Source organism: Labeo rohita, chromosome 7, assembly GCF_022985175.1.
Source record: "Labeo rohita strain BAU-BD-2019 chromosome 7, IGBB_LRoh.1.0, whole genome shotgun sequence".
NCBI lineage: Eukaryota > Metazoa > Chordata > Actinopteri > Cypriniformes > Cyprinidae > Labeo > Labeo rohita.
In genome coordinates, this window is record NC_066875.1 from 9,802,863 (window position 1) to 9,824,759 (window position 21,897).

Consider the following 21,897-nt stretch of genomic DNA (forward strand, 5'->3'; position numbering starts at 1 on the left):
CTACAGGACAAACTGAAATTCCAATAGGATTTTTTGACAAGGGAGTCTTTACTTGTTTTGATAAAAGTGATACAATTTAAGGTTATTACTACTACTACAACTAAAAAAGGAGGGATTTGCTAGGTGTAGGTGTAGGGTAACTTGTAGTACCTTCAGAATCTACTGTATACTGTCAGATTTTAGGTCAAAACAATGGAAAGCAGAGCATCCAGCATCAGGTATGATGTCAGCAAAATTTGATCACAATTTTAAATTACAGGTATTATAAATAGAAAGATGATCTATCTAATATTCATCCTACAGTATGTAGTTTCGTTTCTTGTGATATTTTTTGTTGTTAATGTTTTTAAGTGTTGTAATTAGGTAGTTGAAGTCACAAAGAAAATTATGTAATTTGGGCAATGCTGAAGAAAATTTACATTTATGAATATAATATTTTGCCAATAAAATAAATACATTTCCTATACATTCTATGTTATGTTTACAATGAGAAAAATAACAGAATATATCACACATGGTGAAATCAATGTTTAAATTGGATTTTGAAGCAAGGAATTTTAAAAAATTCTTTAACAAGGGGGCATTTGAAAAAAGGTGATCAACTGACTCAATATTGAAATTACAAGAATTACGGTTCAAGTGAGTCATTACCAAGTTTAGATGTAATCTCATTAGTGGGGTATATATTATGCAAAATTCTAAATGTAATTCTTTAACTTTGTTGGGTACACAACATTTATAAGGTAAGAGCCATGCCTTTTTTTCAGTTATTCTTATCTATTAAAGAATTTTCCCCTAGGCCTAATTCTTTTTTTTTTTTTTTTTTTTTTTTTTTAGTTTAGTTTAGTTTTTTTTTTTTTTTTGACTCAAACATATTTATTTACTTTTGTTACCACATTTTCGGTCGTGAATACTACGTTGGCCATCAACGTTTCCTATGATCATATGATCACATTGTTGTCACTTGTGACGTCGCTCCAAACAGGCCAATCACATCTCTACAGTCTGACAGCAGTCTTGTCAAAACGCCAATCGTAGCTTTCTTTAGGCGGAGTGTTTGAAGTCCAGTGTAATTTAGAACTGCAGCGTTTGTGCAAAGTTTGTAACTGAAACACAATGCTACAAAGCAAAATAATAAATTTGACAGTGCGCGATGTAAGATTCCCCACGTCACTGGAACAACATGGATCGGATGCAATGGTGCGTAACGTTAGCCTACTTGTGATTCACTTCAATATTGTCTTTATTTTAGAGTGACCACAGTTATGGACACTGTGCACAAGCGTATCGTTGAACTTCCGCTGTCTACTCTCCAGAAATCGGGATACCAGTTTCTGGTTTACTTTCGCTTCGTCCAAATTGTCAGTTTTTACTAGATGTCTCCGAGATCTGCCTAAAATAAGCAACAGCGATGTCCATCGTACCGTTGGTGTCTGGTCACCTGCTCCAACACGCAGGAGCAGGAACACGTGATTCAAACTCTATATAAGTTAGAGTTATTTGAACTAGTTTAATCTAATTTGTGGTGTCGATCGGCAGCTAGCGGCTAAACTGGTTAGCGTTTTTTTTTTTTTTCTTTTTTCTTTTTTTTTGTGGTAAATGTATTATTAGTTGTATTAACCTTCTCCCCCTGTCAGTTTCCAATAAAGATCAGGCACAGGTGAAGTCATTGTCAGATCATTGTGCTGCAGGACAGGTCCATGAGGAAAGCTGAGAAACCTCATAGTTTGAGTGGATGGTGAAGTTAGGATTGATAAATCAACAATTATAAGCTTGTGCTTTGATAACCTTTTTACCTTGCTGGATCCTATATGGGTTACTACATGCATTTTATAATCATGTTATTTCGGTGTTCCTGATGTTCATGGGGATTCAGCTAAAGTCATTCATGTGTAATGTAACTGTCAAATATAATGAAAACAGTTAGAGTAGGCAGGTAAGTGATGGCAAATTAAGCGTTTTAGCTGGAATGGCTTTTAGCAGCCATAGACAAAACTTTAATAGTCTGTGGTGGTACTGCTGGAGCCAATTATTGTTGCATTTTAAATGCAAATTTTAGGGAAAAAGTTGGCAGTACTAGAGATTTTGTTTTATTATCATCATTTTTTTTTTTATAAAACATCCAAAAATTGAATAATTGTACATTCCATTATGTTTATATTTATATCACCTTCATCTAACACTCATTTAAAGTTACTCTTCAAAACACTAATAATTTAGTATCATGTTAAATATACTTTTAAGTTAGATTAAAAGTGAAAAGATATTTCTTATCAATATCAATTTTAGCATTATACAGCTTTTGACTAAATGACTTTATAGAAAACCTAAGAATATGTATTATAATGTTGTGATGTTAAATTCACAATAATCATAATAATGTTAATAAACGACAGGCAAAGATGAGCACAATTTCATGACTGTTTCTCAACAAGTCAAGTTTTAAAAAGTGCACTTTATAGTAATATCAAATTAAGGGGGGTAATTGTGAAATTACATATAAAGATGTACTTAAGTGGTTCAACAAAAGTGTACATTTTCATTTATTTGCGATTAACATGCAATTAAAAGTGTCCAAAAGCATTACATTTAGTTTCACTTAAGTATATTATTTTAAATTGTTTCCATAATACGTAGTTGTAAGTGTACTTCTAAAAGGACTTGTAGCACAATGATCGAGGGAGTAAAATCTTTCCGTGCCAAGGGCATATGCCACTCGACACGTCACCACTACATGCGCATGGCACTGGCAGCTGCCACTCGACTTGTCACTGTTATATGCGCATGGCACTGGACTCGGCACGGCCATGTGCGCATGGCACTTTGTGAAACTTTAATTTCACGTTCAAGTTTTATTTTAATGTTGCTTCGCATGTTATCAGTGACATACTAGACATAAAAGCAAAACTCTTCACAAATAAAGAAACCATAACAAATATACAGACTAAAAATATGTGTGACTGACGCCTCTTATTCTAAAAGTAGGTGACCGCGAGGTGATTTGTTCTGTTCAATTAGCTTTCTCGTGGCCACGAGATATTAACTCGTGGGAATGTCATATTAACTCAGCGTGATAATATGTCGTTAATACAGGGGGCGTCGGAAGCAAAATAAATGTGGGTGGGTCCTCCCCGCAAAAAAAAAAAAAAAAAAAAAATATTATATGTCATTTTAGGTAGTCTGGTGCTTTTAATGATGTAGATTACCTCTGCAACTGATGTGACAACATTGCAAAAGACGGCTGTGTAAGTGCTTTTCCAGTGGTGTAGGTGATAAAGCGAATAGCTGAAGTCTTGTGAAGCAAACGAGCCGAGTTCGCGTCCGCCTATTGCCGAAATCGATCTTCTGCTTTTTCACATCTCATTTTACATCGGAAAGGCATTTGTTTTCAATAAAAATAAAAATGAAGGAAATAATCCAAAAGTTTGAATAAAGTATCGGGTTGGGTTAGGTGTGTCTGATACGTAGGTGATCTCGTCGTAATATGACGTACCCACGAATTAATATTTCGTGGCCACTACAAAATTAACCGAACATGTCCCCTTCCGGTCGCTGCAGTTTAGAGTGGTGTCAGTCACACATATTTTTTAGTCTGTATATTTGATATGTTTTCTTTATCTGTCAAGAGTTAAGTTGATTTTATTTTTATTTATACAAAATTAAAATAAAACTTGAACGTGAAATCAAAGTTTCAAAAACTCGGCGCGTATGGCCGTGCCGAGTCGAGTGCCATGCTCATCTAGCGGTGAAATGTCCAGTGGCAGCTGCCGGTGCCTTGCGCATCTAGCGGTGACATGTCGACTGCCATGCGCGCACGGCCGTGCTGGGTTCAGTGCCATGCGCATATAACGGTGACATGTGCAGTGCCATGCGCATTTAGGAGTGACAGGTCGAGTGGCAGCTGCCGGTGCCTTGCGCATGTATCGGTGACATGTGGAGTGGCATATGCCCGTGGCAGGGAAAGATTTTTACTCTTGTTGGCAATGATCTGACAGTGACTTCACCGTACATTCATCCATTTGGACGACGCCAATGACTTCTGCGGGAGTTCGATGCTACGCTTGTGCACAGATTTCATTGGATGCACCAAAATTAATGCATGCATTACAGTTGGCTATAAATGTGCTTGATTCGCAGCACACCGATCCAGATTACTCTGTCGCATATGTTGTTCTCGAGACGGACTCGGATGCTACACTGAAGGGTTATGGCTTGACATTTACTATAGGAAGAGGGACGGAAATCGGTGAGCTGAGTAACAGTTTTACAAATATGACCATGTCCTGCGGGTGAATCCTAAGGGTCCTATGATGTCAGTAACAATACAAGACTGACACCTTGTGGTGAAAGTAGTTTTCAAGGTTTTTATTTCTCAGAACTAGATAGTAACGTGGAAATCTTGCATGGTACCATGGACTGCATCGAGTACCAGCAGATATTTAACAGCTGACTGTATGTGTAAGAAAGCTTAAACTCAGTCCTAGCTGGACAAGAATCCAAGTACACCTCAAAATCAACACTAAAATGGTTCACTGACCACAGAAAGAAGGTTTGGCTTTGGTGACCAGTCTCCTGACCATGGTCCCTTTAAAAATATTGTATAAGAATATTAGTTTACTATTTTAATTACAAGTTTATTGATTTATGCAAATATTCTAAACAAAAGGCTCGTATTTAACGAGTGTCTCAATATTACAGAAGGTGCTGTACTACATCTGAATTATATAAGCAATCACCTGCTTTGGTAGTTATCAGCCATTAAAAAAGCATATTGTTCAGTTATTATCAAAACTCTACTTGTATTTGAATATGTATTGCCATTAGAATCTATAATTCCCAAATTATGAAAGAAATTCCAATAGAATTATTTGGATTACTTTTTTTTTTACTTAGCTAAATCATTGTCTGTTATCTCTAGTGGTGTGTGCAGTTAAAGCCTTGTCTACTTTGGTGGTCGGGAAGACTTTGAAGGAGATAGTCAGTGACTTCAGAAGTTTCTACAGACTCCTGAGCAGCGATGGTCAGATGAGATGGGTAAGCATCACAACATCGAGCACAGGGACTTCAGACCTTTCAGACCTTCAGACTCCATGTACCGTTGAATGAATGGATGCATTTACTGATAGATTGGACCAGAAAAGGGAGTGATTCAGCTGGCGATAGCAGCCATTCTGAATGCTGTCTGGGATTTATGGGCACGAGTGGAAGGCAAGGTGAGCAACAAACCCTTGAAGACAGATTCTTTTGCATGTTGTCGATTTGGACAAATGTTTTAAGAATGAATGAATGTTGAATATATATCATTAAAGGTCAGAATAAATATGTTTTGCAGCCCTTGTGGAAGCTACTTGTTGACATGGTGAGTATTCATTTTTAGAATCTTCTGATTTTATGAACACTATTAGGATGTAAAACAAAGCAATATTTCTTAAAGTAGGCATGAAAATTTCAGGCAAAAAAAAAAGTAGGCAAAAAAATGTCATGCCTACCTATTTCCATGTGACATGATTCTGAGTGAAACAGCTTATTAAACAAAATGAATACAAATTATTCACTGGTGGTTGTTTATTAGATTGAGGTCAAAAAAGTTTAAAAATATATGGTTGATTTGTTTACATTAAGACAAGTAATGTATTTACAAAAACAAATCCGTTTTGATTTCATGCTGACTTTAAAGTCGATCACTGTCAATCAAGAAGACCTTTAAATGCTTTTAAATGTGTTGACTGTTTAGCATTATTCTTATTTTTGTGTATATTTATGAATCCTCTGTCTAGGATCCTGCCAAGTTGGTCAGCTGTATTGATTTCAGATATATTACTGATGCACTGACTGAGCAGGAAGCTTTGGGTGAGGTCATTAAGGATTGTCTGGCACTGTAATTTAATAAGCTGTTATATTTATGTAGTGCATTTCTTCACTTTTTCTTCTAGATATACTAGTAAAAGCAAAAACGGGGCAGAAAAATAGAGGTAAGATCAGTTGAAATTTATGTTTTTCATAAAGTGCACAGATGAACATTCATACACTTCTATTCAAAAGTGTAGGGTCAGTAAGATTTTTGAAATAAATTAGAAGTTTTATTTAGTAAAATTAAAAAAAATGTCTTCCAGATAATTGGTTAAAAAATAATCTTGGAAAATATTTGGTCCCACTTTATATTAAGTGGCCTTAACTACTAAGTACTTACATTGAAATGAATCATTTGATACAATGCACTTATTGTGTACATACATGTATTTACATTGCACTTAGATTTTAAAAATACCTGCATGTAATTACATCTGTAATTAATTTCTGTAATTACATTTTTAATTACACTGTTGACCCATCCCTTACACCTTAATTCACCCTTAAACCTATCCCTCTCCCTAACCTTATCCATATCCCACCTCAATAGCAGCAAAAGTGTTTTGCAATACAGTATGATCACAGTAGGTACATTGTATTTATTTTTTGATGTAAGTACATAGTAGTTAAAGAAGTCCACTTCCAAAACAAAGATTCACATATAATGTAACCACCCCCTAGTCATCCAAGATGTTCATGTCTTTCTTTCTTCAGTCGTAAAGAAATTATGTTTTTTGAGGAAAACATTTCAGCATTTTTCTCCATATAATGGACTGATATGGTGCCCTGAGTTTGAACTTTCAAAATGCAGTTTAAATGCAGTTTCAAACGATCCCAAATGTGGTTGTAAACGATCCCAGCCGAGGAAGAAGGGTCTTATCTAGCGAAACAATCAGTTATTTTCATTAAAAAAAAATACTATTTATATACTTTTCAATCTCAAACGCTCGTCTTGTCTTGCTCTGTCATTTACATACCCACATACCCAGTCTTTGCAAAGTGAACATGCAAAGCAGATCAAACACCCTTAACAAAACAGGTAAAACAGCGATATAGGGCGAAGGGCTTTTGAAGTTGAGGGAGAACATGAGATGGGAGATTTTCAACATACCCTAATTGCCATGAACCGGAAAAAACGGAGTTTAGAGAAAGCAAGACAAGATGAGCGTTTGAGATTAAAAAGTATTTCAATTGTATTTTTTTATTAATGAAAATAACCAATCATTTCACTAGATAAGACCCTTCTTCCTCGGGGCACCATAGCAGTCTATTATATAGAGAAAAATCCTGAAATGTTGTCCTCAGAAAACACAATTTCTTTAGACTAAAGAAAGAAAGACATGAACATCTTGGATGACAAGGGGGTGAGTACATTATATGTACATTTTTGTTCTGGAAGTGGACTTCTCTTTTAAGGCCACTTAATATAAAGTGGGACCATAAATTCAAGCTGAACAACTGTGTACAATGTTGATTATAATAATAATAATAATAATAATGGCATAAAGCCTGGAGTAATATGCAGAAATCCATCTTTGCCATCAAAGGAATAAATGAAATTTGAAAATCAAAATAGCAAAGAGATATTTTAAATTGTAATAATATTTCACAGTATTACTGTTTTTACTTTATTTTTAATTAAATGCAACACTGGCAAGCATGAGATGCTTTGAGAAAAAGGCTCTTTTTTAACAGTTAGACAAATATTGTCTAACAATATGATAAATAGTGAAAAGTGAGAGTGTGGAAAAAAAAGATTATAGATTTCATACTGCTACTATAACACTGAGAATCCACTGTTCTTTGTGATGGTCACTAATGACTTTAATTAAATAGATTATAACTAATAACTGTAAACCACTACAGAGGAGCAGATGTTAAAGGAAGGCTATCCTGCCTACACCACTTCCTGTGCCTGGCTGGGATACTCTAACCAACAACTAACCCAGGTATGTCTTGTTTATTTGGCTGTTTTTGGTTTCTTTTGTAATTATACTCAAACAAGGATCATATGCTTTACATGTTTTGCTTTGTACAGCTCTGCTCTGATGCTCTTGCCCAAGGATGGACTAAATTTAAAGTGAAGGTTGGGGCTGATTTGCAGGATGACATCCATAGATGCAGCCTTATCCGGAAGTTGATTGGACCAAACAACGCCCTGGTAATTCTAAGTCAAGAGTATACATTGCAAAGTACATAAAAAAAAAAGTCACTTCAGTTAAACTGATGTCACTTCATTCATTTGGTCCAAACTAAGAAGAGAAGGCTACATTTGGCAGGAGAGTTTACAATACCTCTTATCTGTTAGATGATTGATGCCAACCAGCGATGGGATGTTAATGAAGCGATTACTTGGGTAACTAAGCTGGCAGAGTTTCACCCACTATGGATTGAAGAACCCACATGCCCTGATGATATTTTAGGTCATGCTTCCATCTCTAAGGTAAACAGGTTGATTATGTTCATTATTAAACATTATAATGTTATTCAGGTTTTGAGGAGTTTTGTCTTGTTTTTAGGCACTTGCACCCTTGGGTATTGGAGTCGCCACTGGAGAGCAGGTGAGATGATATGTAAAACGTGCTTTATTTGTCTCACTGTTTTTACTATTTAACTCTTATTAAACTCTTATGTTCTGTTATCTGTCAGTGTTGTTTTAAAGGAATAGTTCACCAAAAAATGAAAGGTCAACCTCATGTTATTCCAAACTTGTATGGCTGACTTTCTTCTGCAGAAAACAACAAACAAAACACACTTTTAAGAAAGTTTTGATCTAAACCATTGTTCATTTTATGGAAACAATATATCATTTAAGAGATTTCAGATATTATTTTTTGTGTTTCATAGAAGAAAGTCATACAGGTTTGAACTGATATGAGAGTAAGTAAATGATAACAGGATTTTACGTTTAAATTTCAGATGCCATACTTTGTCTACTGTAACTGTTCTGTATCTTTGTGTGCTTGTTTGCAGTGCCATAACAGAGTGATGTTTAAGCAGTTTCTCCAGGCCTCGGCTCTACAGTTTGTTCAGATTGACAGTTGTAGGGTGGGCAGTGTAAATGAAAACCTTGCCATCATACTCATGGCTGCCAAGTTTAATGGTAAATCAAATGTTGATAATATCAGAAAATCTTTGATTTGAATGATTATCTACTTTCTGAGCAATTCAAAATTGTACGTCTTGTTTTCTTTGCAGTTCCTGTGTGTCCTCATGCCGGGGGTGTGGGACTGTGTGAACTTGTTCAGCACCTTATTTTATTTGACTACATTTCAGTGTCTGCTAGTTTAAATAATAGGTACAGTATGCTGTTTTTGATGTGTACTAAAAGAAGTAGTTCACCTGAAACTGATGTTGTCATTTACACATCCTCATCATATTGCATCAAGTTGCCGTATTATTTTCTTTTATTGTGGAATATAGAGATATTTATGTTAATTTCTGTCTTTAAAACTAAAATCAGTAGGTCGATCTTCAAAAGGCACCAAATTACAAAATTAAGGCACAAAATTACCATAATTGTAGTCTACAAAAGCACATGACTTGTGTTCTATATTCCAAGTCCCTTTTTCTAAGTGTCGGAAATAGGTAATGACAAAACTACATACTTTCATAGCTGACTATTTTGTGAATTGAGACTAAACTAGCTGACTAATCAGCCTTAAAGGAATAGTTCACCCAAAAATTAAAATTTGATGTTTATCTGCTTTCCCCCAGGGCATCCAAGATGTAGGTGAATTTATTTCTTTAGCAGAACGCAAACGAAGATCAAACCGTTGCAGTCTGTCAGTCAAATAATGGCAGTCAATGGGATCCAAAAAAATTAAACCCTGTGGCTTGTGATGATACACTGAGGTGCTAAAACACGAAACAATTGGTCTGTGCAAGAAACTGAACAGTGTTTATATAATTTTTTACCTCTGATCCACCGCAATGTCCAATTGTCCTGAGCTTGTTCACAACAGTCGACGCGTGACGTGATAACGTGCTATGGCATAAGCTTCTGCAAGCAATCTGTTGTGCGTATACATCACTCATTGTTTACACAGTGATGGTAATTACTTGTGCTTATCTTGATTGTTGCAACCGATTACAAGCTAAAAGATTATGTTTGCTTGTGTGAACTCATCCGGGAGTGTTGACTTTTCACCGACTCCCAACTTTTGAGGCTGATCGCGTATGCCATAGCACATTGACACGTCACGCGCCGGCTGTTGTGTACGTGCTCGGGACAGTTGGACATTGCGGTGGATCAGAGGTAAAAAATGATATAATACTGTTCAGTTTCTTGCACAGACCGATTGTTTTGTTTCTTAACACCTCAATGTATTGTCACAAACTGCAGGGTTGACAGACTGCAACGGTTTGAGTTAAAAATCTTTGCTTGTGTTCTACTGATAGTCACCTAGATCTTGGATGCCCTGAGAATAAGCAGATAAACATCAAATTGTCATTTTTGGGTGAACTATCCCTTTAAGGAAGGCCTGTATAATTTGTCTGCTTTTGAGTTCAGCTCATCCCAATCAGATTTTTTAAATGTATAAAATATATATTTGTAAATTTCACAAAAAATGAAACTCTACACAAAGGTTAAGTCAGTTAACTAGACTGTCAATATTCGTAACACCCCCTTACCAATATTTGCTAAATTTGTTTGTATAAAGTAATGGAAAATAACTACTTCCATTAAAGGAGAAGTTCACTTCCAGAACAAAAATGTACAGATAATGTACTCACCCCCTTGTCATCCAAGATGTTCATGTCTTTCTTTCTTCAGTCGATAGGAAATTATGTTTCTTGAGGAAAAGAATTCAGGAATTATCTCTTTATAGTGGACTTCAATGGTGCCCCCAAGTTTGAACTTCCAAAATGCAGATTAAATGCAGCTTCAAATGGCTCTAAACGATCCCATCTGAGAAGGAAGGATCTTATCTAGCAAAGCGATCGGTCATTTTCAAAACAAATTGACAATTTATATACTTTTTAACCTCAAATGCTCGTCTTGTCTAAGTCTATGTGAACTCTGTTTTTTTCCCGGTACAATCCGTTCAATACAGTTAGGTTATGTCGAAAAACTCCCATCTTGTTTTCTTCCCCAACTTCAAAATCATCCTATTTTGCTGGAGAAGTACAGACCCAGTGTTTACAAAGTGAACATACAAAGAAGACCAAACACCCTTTACAAAAAAAATGGTAAAACAGCGATATAGGACGATTTTGACGTTGAAGAAGAAAACTAGTTTTTTGACATACCCTAACTGAATTGACCCGGATTACACAGACTATGCATTCGCATCATAGAGACAAGACAAGATGAGTATTTCAGGTTAAAAAGTATATAAATTGTCAATTTGTTTCAAAAATGACGGATTGTTTCACTAGATAAGACCCTTCTTCCTCGGCTGGGATTGTTCAGAGCCCTTTGAAGCTGCATTTAAATGCATTTTGGAAGTCCAAACTTGGGGGCACCATTGAAGTCCACTATATGGAGAAAAATACCTGAAATGTTTTCCTCAAGAAATATAATTTATTTGAATATAATTGACTGAAGAAAGAAAGACCTGAACATCCTGGATGACAAGGGGGTGAGTACATTATCTGTACATTTTTGTTCTGGATGTAGACTTCTCCTTTAAGTGGACAATTTGTGAGATGTCAATTAATTGAGCAGGGAAATCAGAAGTGAAGATTTTTTAGAATACTTTCAGTTTTGGGTGAACAATTCCTTTAAATGTTGAACATAGATTGTTTAAGGTAATTTCATTGACTTTTTGCTTGCTGTATATTTTAAAGGATGTGTGAGTATGTAGATCACCTTCATGAACATTTTAAAAGCCCCACCATCATCAGAAATGCCCACTACATGCCTCCAGAGGTAAGTTAGAAAAGAAGTGTAATAAACATGCGAAGCAAGAGATATCCAGTATTCTGTTGCTGCACTATGAACAGTTGTTTAGGAACTTTTTGACAATAAAATGTAGCAACCAATAGAATAAGAATGAATGGATAGTTTGTTGAATCACTGAAAAGTTGGTAGTGCACAGCACAAAGCATTATTTCATTTTTCTATAATTTAAGGGTTTAGAGTCAGTTATTCCATTTATACCACAGTTATCACACCTTTTTTAATCACTGTTGTCCTTAAAACACTATTGTGTGTAGAACTAGTTTATATTTATTACATTGAAAACATTAAAAATAGAACAAATCGTTCCATTCAGACAAATTAGATTAAAAGCAGAGGATACTGACATTTTGTGGCATTATCATAAAGTGTTTTTACATCTTCAGGACCCTGGATACTCTTGTGAAATGCTGGAAGAGTCTGTGCAAAAACACCAGTATCCTCAGGGTGAGGTTTGGAGAGCCATTGAGAAGCAGGGGATTCTTTAAAAATGAACACATACTGTATGTGCTGTTGACGGTGACAGAAATTATAACATTACTGCTTTCTATAACTAACTTTGGCAGTGCAAAGGAATGAGAAGGGTAAATAGATAATAAAATGATTTCCTTAATATAGTACAACAGAATGTGGAAATCTGTATCAGAAATCTGATTCCTTTATCAGTTTGATCAATTCATACTTTAATGTGTAAGATATAAGATGTATGCTTGAAATGTACAGTAACTATGCAGCCATGGAGGGAAATGGAACAAATGTATGCTAAAACTACTGCTGTCTTAATTTACAAATACAGCCTAGGGAAGTGACTAACAATGGGGAATTTTATTTGCTTATTACTGTTTTTGTTTGTTTGTTTTTTGTTCTTCTTTTTTAATTTCTTACACACTAAAAGCTGTACTTGAGGGACATTCCATTCACTATTCACTCATGTACTAAATCCTCAGATCATGTCTGCAAAACTGCAAGTACATTATCTACTTTACACTCTGTTTGCGATTGTAAAACAAACTTTTTGCAATATGCTAAATACAGTTTTTAACATTAGGCACATCATTCAGATGCCACTGCCGTTTAAATGCCACAGTTATTCACTGATTACCGACACCCAGTGATCATGTGTGGAAAACATTTACAGTGGCGGCCAAAATTATTAGAACGCTGGTTTAAAGTAGTTGTTTTTTGCTGTAGTGTGTCAGTAGGAAATCACATTTCCAAACATTTATTTTGCCAATAATCCAGTGAGATTTTTGTTTGCACAAGGAGTCTGACAATAGCCAGTGCTCCACACAGAGATCTGATCTCATCATCATCCAGTCCGTCTGGAATGACATGAAGAAACAGAACAAACGGAGACAGACTAAATATTGTGGCAACATCTCCAAGATGCTTCAAGAAACCTACATGTATAGCCACAGTACCACTTAAAAAAAAACTTGTAAAAATGCTGTAAAATTAGGATGCTGTCAAAAAAAAGATTTTCTTTATCAACTAACTTCTATTAACTAAATTAAATCAGCCTTTGGTGTGACCATCCTTTGCATTTAAAGCAGCTTTTTGCCCTTTTTTGCTTTTTTGCGCATAGTTTTTCAGGTAGCTTTGCAGGTAGGTCTCTTGAAGCATTGAGACCTCCGAGATCTCAGAGACGTTGCCACAGTTCCTCTGGATTTAGATAAATAACTGACTTAAAACCATCTTTAGCTGATGAAAATACTAGTGTTTAGTAAATGCCACCAACGTATATGTATATAAATTGTTTGCCTAGAACAACAACAACAAAAAAACTCCATTGCACATTGAACGAAGTAGTTTTACTTTTTTTTACTGTACTTAAGTACATTTTCCAAGTATCTGTACTTTACTGGAGTAGTTTTATTGTAACTTTTACTTTTACATTACTACATTCCAAAGCATAAAATTGTAGGCTACTTTTTTACTTTACTACATTTCATAAAACATATTGTTACTCCTTATAATACATCACATGCTCCGAGACGCAGAAGCTGTGTCTAATGTTAAATCGGTTGACAAATCGCACGTAATGATTCATTCACGAATTGGAATGATCCGATTGCAGCTGTTCGCGAGTCGACAACTCACTGATTCAGATGATCCGTTTAGAGCGAGTCTCCAGTGAACTGAAGAGTTCAGGAGAACCAGGAGATCATGTGAGCGCGCGCGATTGATGCTTCAAAAAGTAATTTACTAATGTCGAATTTTAGGATTATTATTGTACTGGAAAGTCATATTTGGGTCAAAACTGTCAGTTGCTGTAAAGGGTGATCTATTTAAGCCCACTGAAATGCTTGAATACAGACACATCAACATCACTGTCTGCCTCTATGTTTTAGGTCAAAAAATAAAACATCAAAAAATAACAGACTAAATACAATAACTCATGCACGTTCATATAGTTTTATTATAGCCCTATGTGACGTCTGTTTTTATACTGTGTATCAACGGTATACATTTTTATATTGTTTGGATCAAATAGCCGAGTAGAAAGATAAGAATGTTTATTCATAACCATACTGAAACCATACTAGCATACTGTTAGCTAATGCTAACTGTCTAGCTAACAAGCTTGCTGGTGCTAAGTTGAGGTCTTTTTTTTTTTAGATATAAAGTCCAAATATTTTTATTCAACCATCTAGATAGATGCATCTGAGGGAAAAAGAAAGAATGTGATGTTTAGAACATGGCAACTACAGTAATTATCAAAGTGGGAAGTGATGCCCTCTGGGGGCATTTGGCCAGGGGTGTTTTTACACCACAGACAAGGTTTGAAAAGAAACAAAAAATCATTATGAAAATATATATATATTTTTTTGTTAAAACATTCTTACATCAGGCTTTATTCTCATATAATATATAACTGTGACATTCTGCAAAATAACAAGTTGAAACAGTGGTAGTAGCAAACACTAATAGATTCTTAGTTCCCACATTGTAGTGGTTGAAGCAGTGAAAGCAGCAAAAATGTGAAAATGTTGACATTAGGTCATCCTAGGAAAAAAAAAAACACCTGCCTATAGCCTTAGTAATCCTGAAGACAACGATTAGCTTGTTCAGGTGTGTTTGATTAGGGTTGGAGCTAAACTGCAGGTCTGCAACTTGACTACCCCTGTCTGATCACATTACTGTATGTCAGATAATATTGTTTTTTTAATCATTTCTAGGACATTGTGCCATATGGATACTGGAATTCACGTATACACTCAAAATACATCCCTTTGAGGAACACCTTACAGTTTCTTAAGTGGAGGAATGTCTTGTAGTCAATTACATTTATTTGGAGAAACTCATGAGCTGCTTGTAGACATCTTGTTGCCACCCTCGGGTTCTTTGGGCACTTCCTGAAGCATGTGGTGCTCTACTTTTAAATGATTTTGGTGCCATAGCCTGGCTGGGTTAAATGGCATGGTGGATTTTAAATGCCTTGGAAATGCCTTTAAATCCCAGACCTCTAAGCAGCTCTTTGCTCTTTTGATCTTGACATGGTGGCACCATGTACAGTGGGGGGGAAAACGATTTGATTCCTTGCTTATTTTGTATGTTTCCCCACTGACAAAGAAATCATGAGTCTATAATTTAATGGTAGGTTATTTAAACAGTGAGAGACAGAACAACAACAACAACAACAACAACAACAAATCCAGAAAAATGCATTTCAAAAAAGTTATAAATTGATTTGCATTTTAATGAGTGAAATAAGTATTTGACCCCTTTGCAAAACATGACTTAGTACTTGGTGGCAAAACCTTTGTTGGCAATCACAGAGGTCAGACGTTAATTGTAGTTGACCACCAGGTTTGCACACATCTCAGGAGTGATTTTGTCCCTCCTCTTTGCAGATCCTCTCCAAGTCATTATTGTTTTGAGGCTGACGTTTGGCAACTCGAACCTTTAGCTCCCTCTACAGATTTTCTATGGAATTAAGGTCTGGAGACTAGGCCACTCCAGGACCTTAATGTGCTTCTTTTTGAGACAATTTCTTTGTTGCCTTGGCCGTGTTTTGTCATTTTCATGCTGGAATACCCATCCACGAGCCATTTTCAATGAGGGAAGGAGGTTCTCACCCAAGATATGATGGTACATGGCCCAGTCCATTGTCCGTTTGATTCTGTGCAGTTGTCCTGTTACCTTAGCAGAAAAACGCCCCCAAAGCATAACGTTTCCTCCTCCATGTTTGACGTGGGGATGGTGACGGTTCTTGGGGTCATAGGCAGCATTCCTCCTTCAAATACGACGAGTTGAGTTGATGCCAAAGAGTTTTGGTCTCATCTGACGTGTATTTCTGGGCTGATTCCTCACCGTTCTCATGATCATTGAAACTCCACAAGATCAGATCTTGCATGGAGCCCCAGACCGAGGGAGATTGACAGTTATTTTGTTTCTTACATTTGCAAATAATTGCACCAACTGTTGTCAACTTCTCACCAAGCTACTTGGCGATGGTCTTATAGCCCATTCCAGTCTTGTGTAGGTCAACAGTCTTGTCCCTGACAGCCCTGGACAGTTCTTTGGTCTTGGCCATGGTGGAGAATTTGGAATCTGATTGATTGATTGCTTCTGTGGACAGATGTCTTTTATAGAGGTAACAAACTGAAATTAGTCTCAGCTCGGTACCTGTATAAAAGACACCTGGGAGCCAGAAATCTTGCTGATTGATAGGGGATCAAATACTTATTTCACTCTTTAAAATGCAAATCAATTTATAACTTTTTTTGAAATGCATTTTTCTGAATTTTTTTTTTTTTTGTTATTCTGTCTCTCACTGTTCAAATAAACCATTAAAATTATGGACTGATCATTTCTTTGTCAGTGGGCAAACGTACAAAATCAGCAGGGGATCAAATAATTTCCACTGTACCTCACTGTTTATGCGTGAATTTAATGATGTTCTGCCGATTTGCAGTTCATTCTACTAATTGGTGCACCTCCTTTTAATTTTAAGTACAGAATATGCAAGGTTTTCCCTGTTTATTAATTTCAGTAATATGGTGTACTGAAAATAAAATTGCCTGTTGTGCATCAGAATGCAATATTTGTAGTAATTTCTAGAACTCAGTCCACATTTGAGTTACATACAATTCATAGTCGCATTTCATAAACAATGTTGTACACTTCCATTGTCCTAAAAAATATATACTTTTACCTTTAACATTTTCATGAGCAAGCAATTAATGCTCATAAGGATACACAGAACTGACTATTCTTCACCATGGAGAGGCACTGTTTCTCTTTCTGAGAAAGTCATCTGCAGTTCAATGTTTCTTTTGAAGACTAAATGGCATTAGATGCAATGAAATGCATAAACTCTTGGCAAGCCTTTTAATGATGAAGAATCAAAGCTTTGTGCTCACACAGACCTCTTCATTTCACAAGCTACTTTGGGCAACAGAGAATGGAATCACATGCATAATAACTATAGTTACTGCCATCCATCAGATCTAATAGATTGAAGAGGTTTTAATGGGCTTGTTGGACTGAAGCACTGATCAAACGAAGTAACAACGCATGAAAGCAAACAAGCAGACAGCATTCACAGTTACGGCCGTGTGTCCAGCAAGGAGTCAACATACAGGTTCTATTTCAATTATTCAGGAGCAGTTAATAACCAACAAATGTGTAGAAGGCCAGATGAGGTCTCCAGTGATAACATGTACCTTCAAACACCCCATATTCTTTTCTTTCTAAATTGGATTGGATTTTTAAGTAACTCACAATGCCCAGGGACAGAATAAATGAAAATTCACTCTTTTATATTCAAACTCTATACTTATACTTAAATCATAGCCTACTCAGTGCTCAAATACCGGATTACATTTGATATTTGATAAAAGTTCACGTTAGTGAAATGGCTCCAACACAGTCCAAATGCTAAGCAACATGACCTTTGAAGGATTGAGTGCAAAATGAGATTAAATATTACAGACACTTACATTTCTGGCCTGACTTCTAAAAATCAGATTGTTTTTGACTAATAATTTATGGATTTTTTTCTTTCTAGCCGTGAGACTAAGGACTTTATTCTACATCTTCAATTGCAAATTGGAATTGTTAAAAGTTACCCACATCATTTCATTTACAAAAACGTTTTAATAAAGAAGTACAAAAAATAAAAGATGTTACAGAAGTGCAATGTGAATAATATTTAATAGGACACTGACACGTTCTCCAAAATTTAACAATGTTTACAAAAAATCCTATATGTAAACCAGAAAACATCTAGGTAACACTTTACAGCAAGGTTCCATTTGTAACATTAGATAACTACATTAGTTAACATTACCTTAAAGCGTTAATTAATCTTAGTTAATGTTAATTTCAGCATTTACTAATACATTATTAAAATCAAAAGTTGTATCTCTTAATATTATTTAATGGACCTGAGCTAAGATGAACAATAAACAGTTGTATATTTCTTAACTAATATTAACAAAGATCAACAAACATTGTAACAAATGTATTGCTCATTGTTCGCTAATGCATTTACAAATGTTGACTAAAAGGATCTTATTGTAAAGTATTACTTATGTCTACATACAGGACAGTCCTGAAACAACAGCTAAGCACAGAATTACAAGCCTAAACAAACACTTAAAGAATAGAACATTATTACAAATGAATTACATGTCTCAGTGCAACCTGACAAACAAAATATGTTGCATTTGCTCTTTGATGTTGGTCAGTTGTTAGTAATGCAGCGCAGACCTCTTATCTAAATGATTAGAACAAAACAACAGAAACAAATAATGTACACTGCAGGTGTATCACATGGTCCCTGGATGAACGAGTGATGAAAGTAAAGTAGGTGTCATGCAGAGATGGAATATTAGATGAAAATGTGCTACCGGCTTTTTTTTTTTCCACATAAAACCAACAAATGATACCTAAAGCAACTCAACAAAAAGTTTCGTTTTGGTTTAGTTTAAGAGAATATGCAATACAGTTTACACAACACAGGCTACAACTCAAGGTGCGGTCACATGTACAGTTATTTGGCTAATTTTCATGGGATATATGCAATCATTTACAGTTAATTTTTTTTTCACGTTTTATTATGTTGCAGTTTTATGTTAAACCTCTTAAATTACTTTTTTCCCCACATCAATCTACACTCCATACACCATCATGACAAAGCACAAAACAGGTTTGTAACAACTTTGCAAATGTATTAGAAATAAAAAACTGAAATGATTCTACTGCACAAGTATTCATAGCATTTTCTGGGACACTTGAGATTTAGGTCAGGAGCATTCATATCGCTTGTAGATGTGACTACACTTCGAGTGGAGTTAAACCATGCCAAATCCATTTGAATGAGTATGGTTTGGAAAGGCACACACCTCTCAGAAAAGGTCTAACAGTTGAAAATGCCTATCAGAGCAAAAACCAGCCCTGAGGTCAACATAACTGCCTGCAGAGTTCAGAAACAGGCCAAGGCACAAATCTGGGGGAGAGTTCAGGAAAAAAATCTGCTGCATTGAAGGTTCACAGATGCATGTTGCTTCCATTATCCATAATGGAAAGACGCTTGGAACAACTAGGACTTTTCCTATAGCTGGCCTCCTGGTCAAACTGAGCGACTGATGGAGAAGGGACTTGGTTATACTGGTGACCAAGAAGCTGATGGTCACTCTGGTTGAGCTCCATGATCATATATGCAGATGGGAGAAACTTACAGAAGGACAAACATCACTGCAACACTCTACCGATCCGGTCTTTATGGCGGTGTGGCCAAACTCAGTCGTCTCCTCAGTGAAGACACACAGTAAAAACACTTGGAATTTGCAAAAAAAAAAAAATTCACCTAAAGAACTCTCAGACTGTGAGAAACAAGATTCTCTGGTCTGACGAACCTCAGTTCCAAGCATTTGAAGGAAATCAAGCACTGCTCATCACCTGCAGTCAGAGTACCATTCCAAAAGTAAAATGTGCTGGTAAAGGTGCTTCAGCTAAGTACTGAGTTAAGGGTATGAATACTTATGCAATGTACTTACTGCAGTGTTTTAGTTTTAATAAAGTTGCCACAAATCTGTTTTTTGCTTTGTCATTATGGTGTATGAAGTGTAAATTGATGTGGGGGAAAAAGTAATTTAAAGCAGCTTAACATTAGGCTGCTATATAAAATGTGAAAAAAAAAAAAAATCAAGGAGTATGAATACCTTCGCAAGGCACTGTAAATGGAAATCGGGACAAAATGAAGTTTCGCATGAGGGCGAATACATTCCCTACATTTATTTCACTCGTTTCGAAGTTGGTCCACTTAAGTCACCATGATGACGATGAGAAAAGACGATAGAAACAGTAGAAAACTGACTTTTTTTTGCTGTGAAATTTCAATTAAATATTACTAATGAAAGCACCTTAAAGGTGTGTTCACATATGCTGTTCAGCAGTTTTTTGCAGGTGAAATCCATTCATTTCAATAGGATTCCAGGTGATCAGGAAGATGTTTGGTTTGCATGTGTCTTCTATGTGAACTACGCCTCTTACACTATTGACAACAGACCATTTTTGACTACAAAACTTTGCAGAAATCTCACAAATGTGACCGCATCTTAAGACTGAATGCACAGTTAGTGGTCATGTATTATAAAAAGGCAAAAACAACCATACTAAACATTTACTTAGTGTAATATTTCAATGTACCCGACAAACATTTTGACAGTTTTTACTTAAACTGATGTCTTTAACGGTTGTATCTCATATTATACTCCGTAAGCATTTAACTGAATGAAAAGAAATTCTTTATACTTTATGAAAGCAGACATTAAGCTATTCTATGTTGTATAAATTTTGAAAAGTGGTACACTGCATTATTTTTTCTGTCTATATGATTATTAATCCAAAGGGTAATGCAGACTTATAAAGTTAAGGTACTATAAATAGTGTGTATTGAATTCAAGTACCAGCCAACACTAGACTGAGTGAGGAGCTCCCTACCTTTAGCACCACTTTATGTTGCAGCACCAGGTACTTCATTTTCTGGTTTGACATCTGATTTGTCATCAGCTTTAATAAATAGAAACATCTGCAACCTTTGCAATTATATGGAATTGCATTTTGGCTTTGTGGTTATCTGTGTTTTGAATAAAAACAAGTGAAACAGTACAAAACATAGAAATAAAAATAACTCTCGAACTGCAGTCCTGAATTCCTGATAGAATAAAAAAGATATGATTAAAATAGCCAAATTATAAGCACATTTGTTCCATCATTTGCTAATCAGAAAAGAAAGTTTAATTACTATAGTAGTCACTGCAGTGATGATGAACAGGATTTTTCCATTGGCTTTTGGATTATTGCATAAAATGTGCTCTGTGACCAATTTTGTTTGTTTCAAAGTTATGTAGGCATCACCACCACTTCTGACAACTCCTTAAAAAAAAGTAGTCCCATTAAGCCTCTTGTTAGCAACCAACCTTTTCAAGACAAGCAAAAGAAAAATCACAAGTGGGTTTTACTGATGTATTTTACGCCATAGAATAAAAAATGGAAATATTATGTGCTTGCATTAACCACAGACCTTATTTCAGGCATTTGCCAAAAAACCCCTTAATAAATCTGTTGACTTGTTGACAGAACCGGAACAACTAAAATGCTAACTATACATGCTAAAAATACATCATCCCTACATCTATAGTGAGATGGCAAGATGATCCACTCTGCCTGCTCTACTACCACTTATCTGAGATGACGGGCGGAAATAAGCACCACTTACTGTATGTGTTAAAGGACGTAGGGACAAAGTAGCTCCCTGATGAACTGTTGATCAATGGCAACAGCTTGACCAGACCAGATGAAAGTCTGTCCAACAGTGGATTGATCCATAGTTGCTTTGAGTATTTGTGTGTCTTAATCTTGTGTTCTCTGGCTTTCAACAGTCATTCTGCAATTCTCCTGTATCTCAGCGACTTGCAATGCGATCGCCACCCCGTGATGGCAGCCCGCAGGTCTTGCAGCACTTTGCGCGGACCGCAGGCACTTGACATCGGCCGAGCCATTGGAGGCTCTGACAGAAGCGTAACGTCAAATGGTCCCGTAAACACAACTGACCTGAAAGAGGCAGAGAGAACAGACATGAGAGACAATGCAGTTAGGACATCTCTAGAGGGGTGAGACTGCTTCACCAC

The 21,897-nt window shown here is 36.0% G+C and overlaps 2 protein-coding genes across 3 annotated transcripts in view; one reads left to right on the forward strand and one right to left on the reverse strand.

Moving 5' to 3' along the window:
• Positions 1–1,001: 1,001 nt before the first annotated feature.
• enosf1 (enolase superfamily member 1) lies at positions 1,002–15,360 on the forward strand. Its single transcript, XM_051115899.1, has 15 exons — positions 1,002–1,200; positions 4,138–4,246; positions 4,919–5,034; positions 5,127–5,213; positions 5,333–5,359; positions 5,778–5,850; positions 5,934–5,972; positions 7,717–7,799; positions 7,889–8,011; positions 8,159–8,293; positions 8,370–8,411; positions 8,824–8,953; positions 9,049–9,148; positions 11,644–11,725; positions 12,142–15,360. Exons 1-15 carry the CDS (start codon positions 1,117–1,119, stop codon positions 12,241–12,243), a joined length of 1,332 nt encoding a protein of 443 aa, XP_050971856.1. The 5' UTR covers positions 1,002–1,116; the 3' UTR covers positions 12,244–15,360.
• A 2,050-nt stretch (positions 15,361–17,410) lies between these two features.
• Positions 17,411–21,897, reverse strand: part of LOC127168172 (A disintegrin and metalloproteinase with thrombospondin motifs 7) — a 76,871-nt gene continuing 72,384 nt past the window's right edge. For both annotated transcript variants that reach the window (XM_051114768.1, XM_051114769.1), the window contains exon 25: positions 17,411–21,820. In XM_051114768.1, coding sequence (XP_050970725.1) covers positions 21,672–21,820 — 149 coding nt within the window. In that variant the 3' untranslated portion in view covers positions 17,411–21,671. The remainder of the gene's footprint in view (positions 21,821–21,897) is intronic.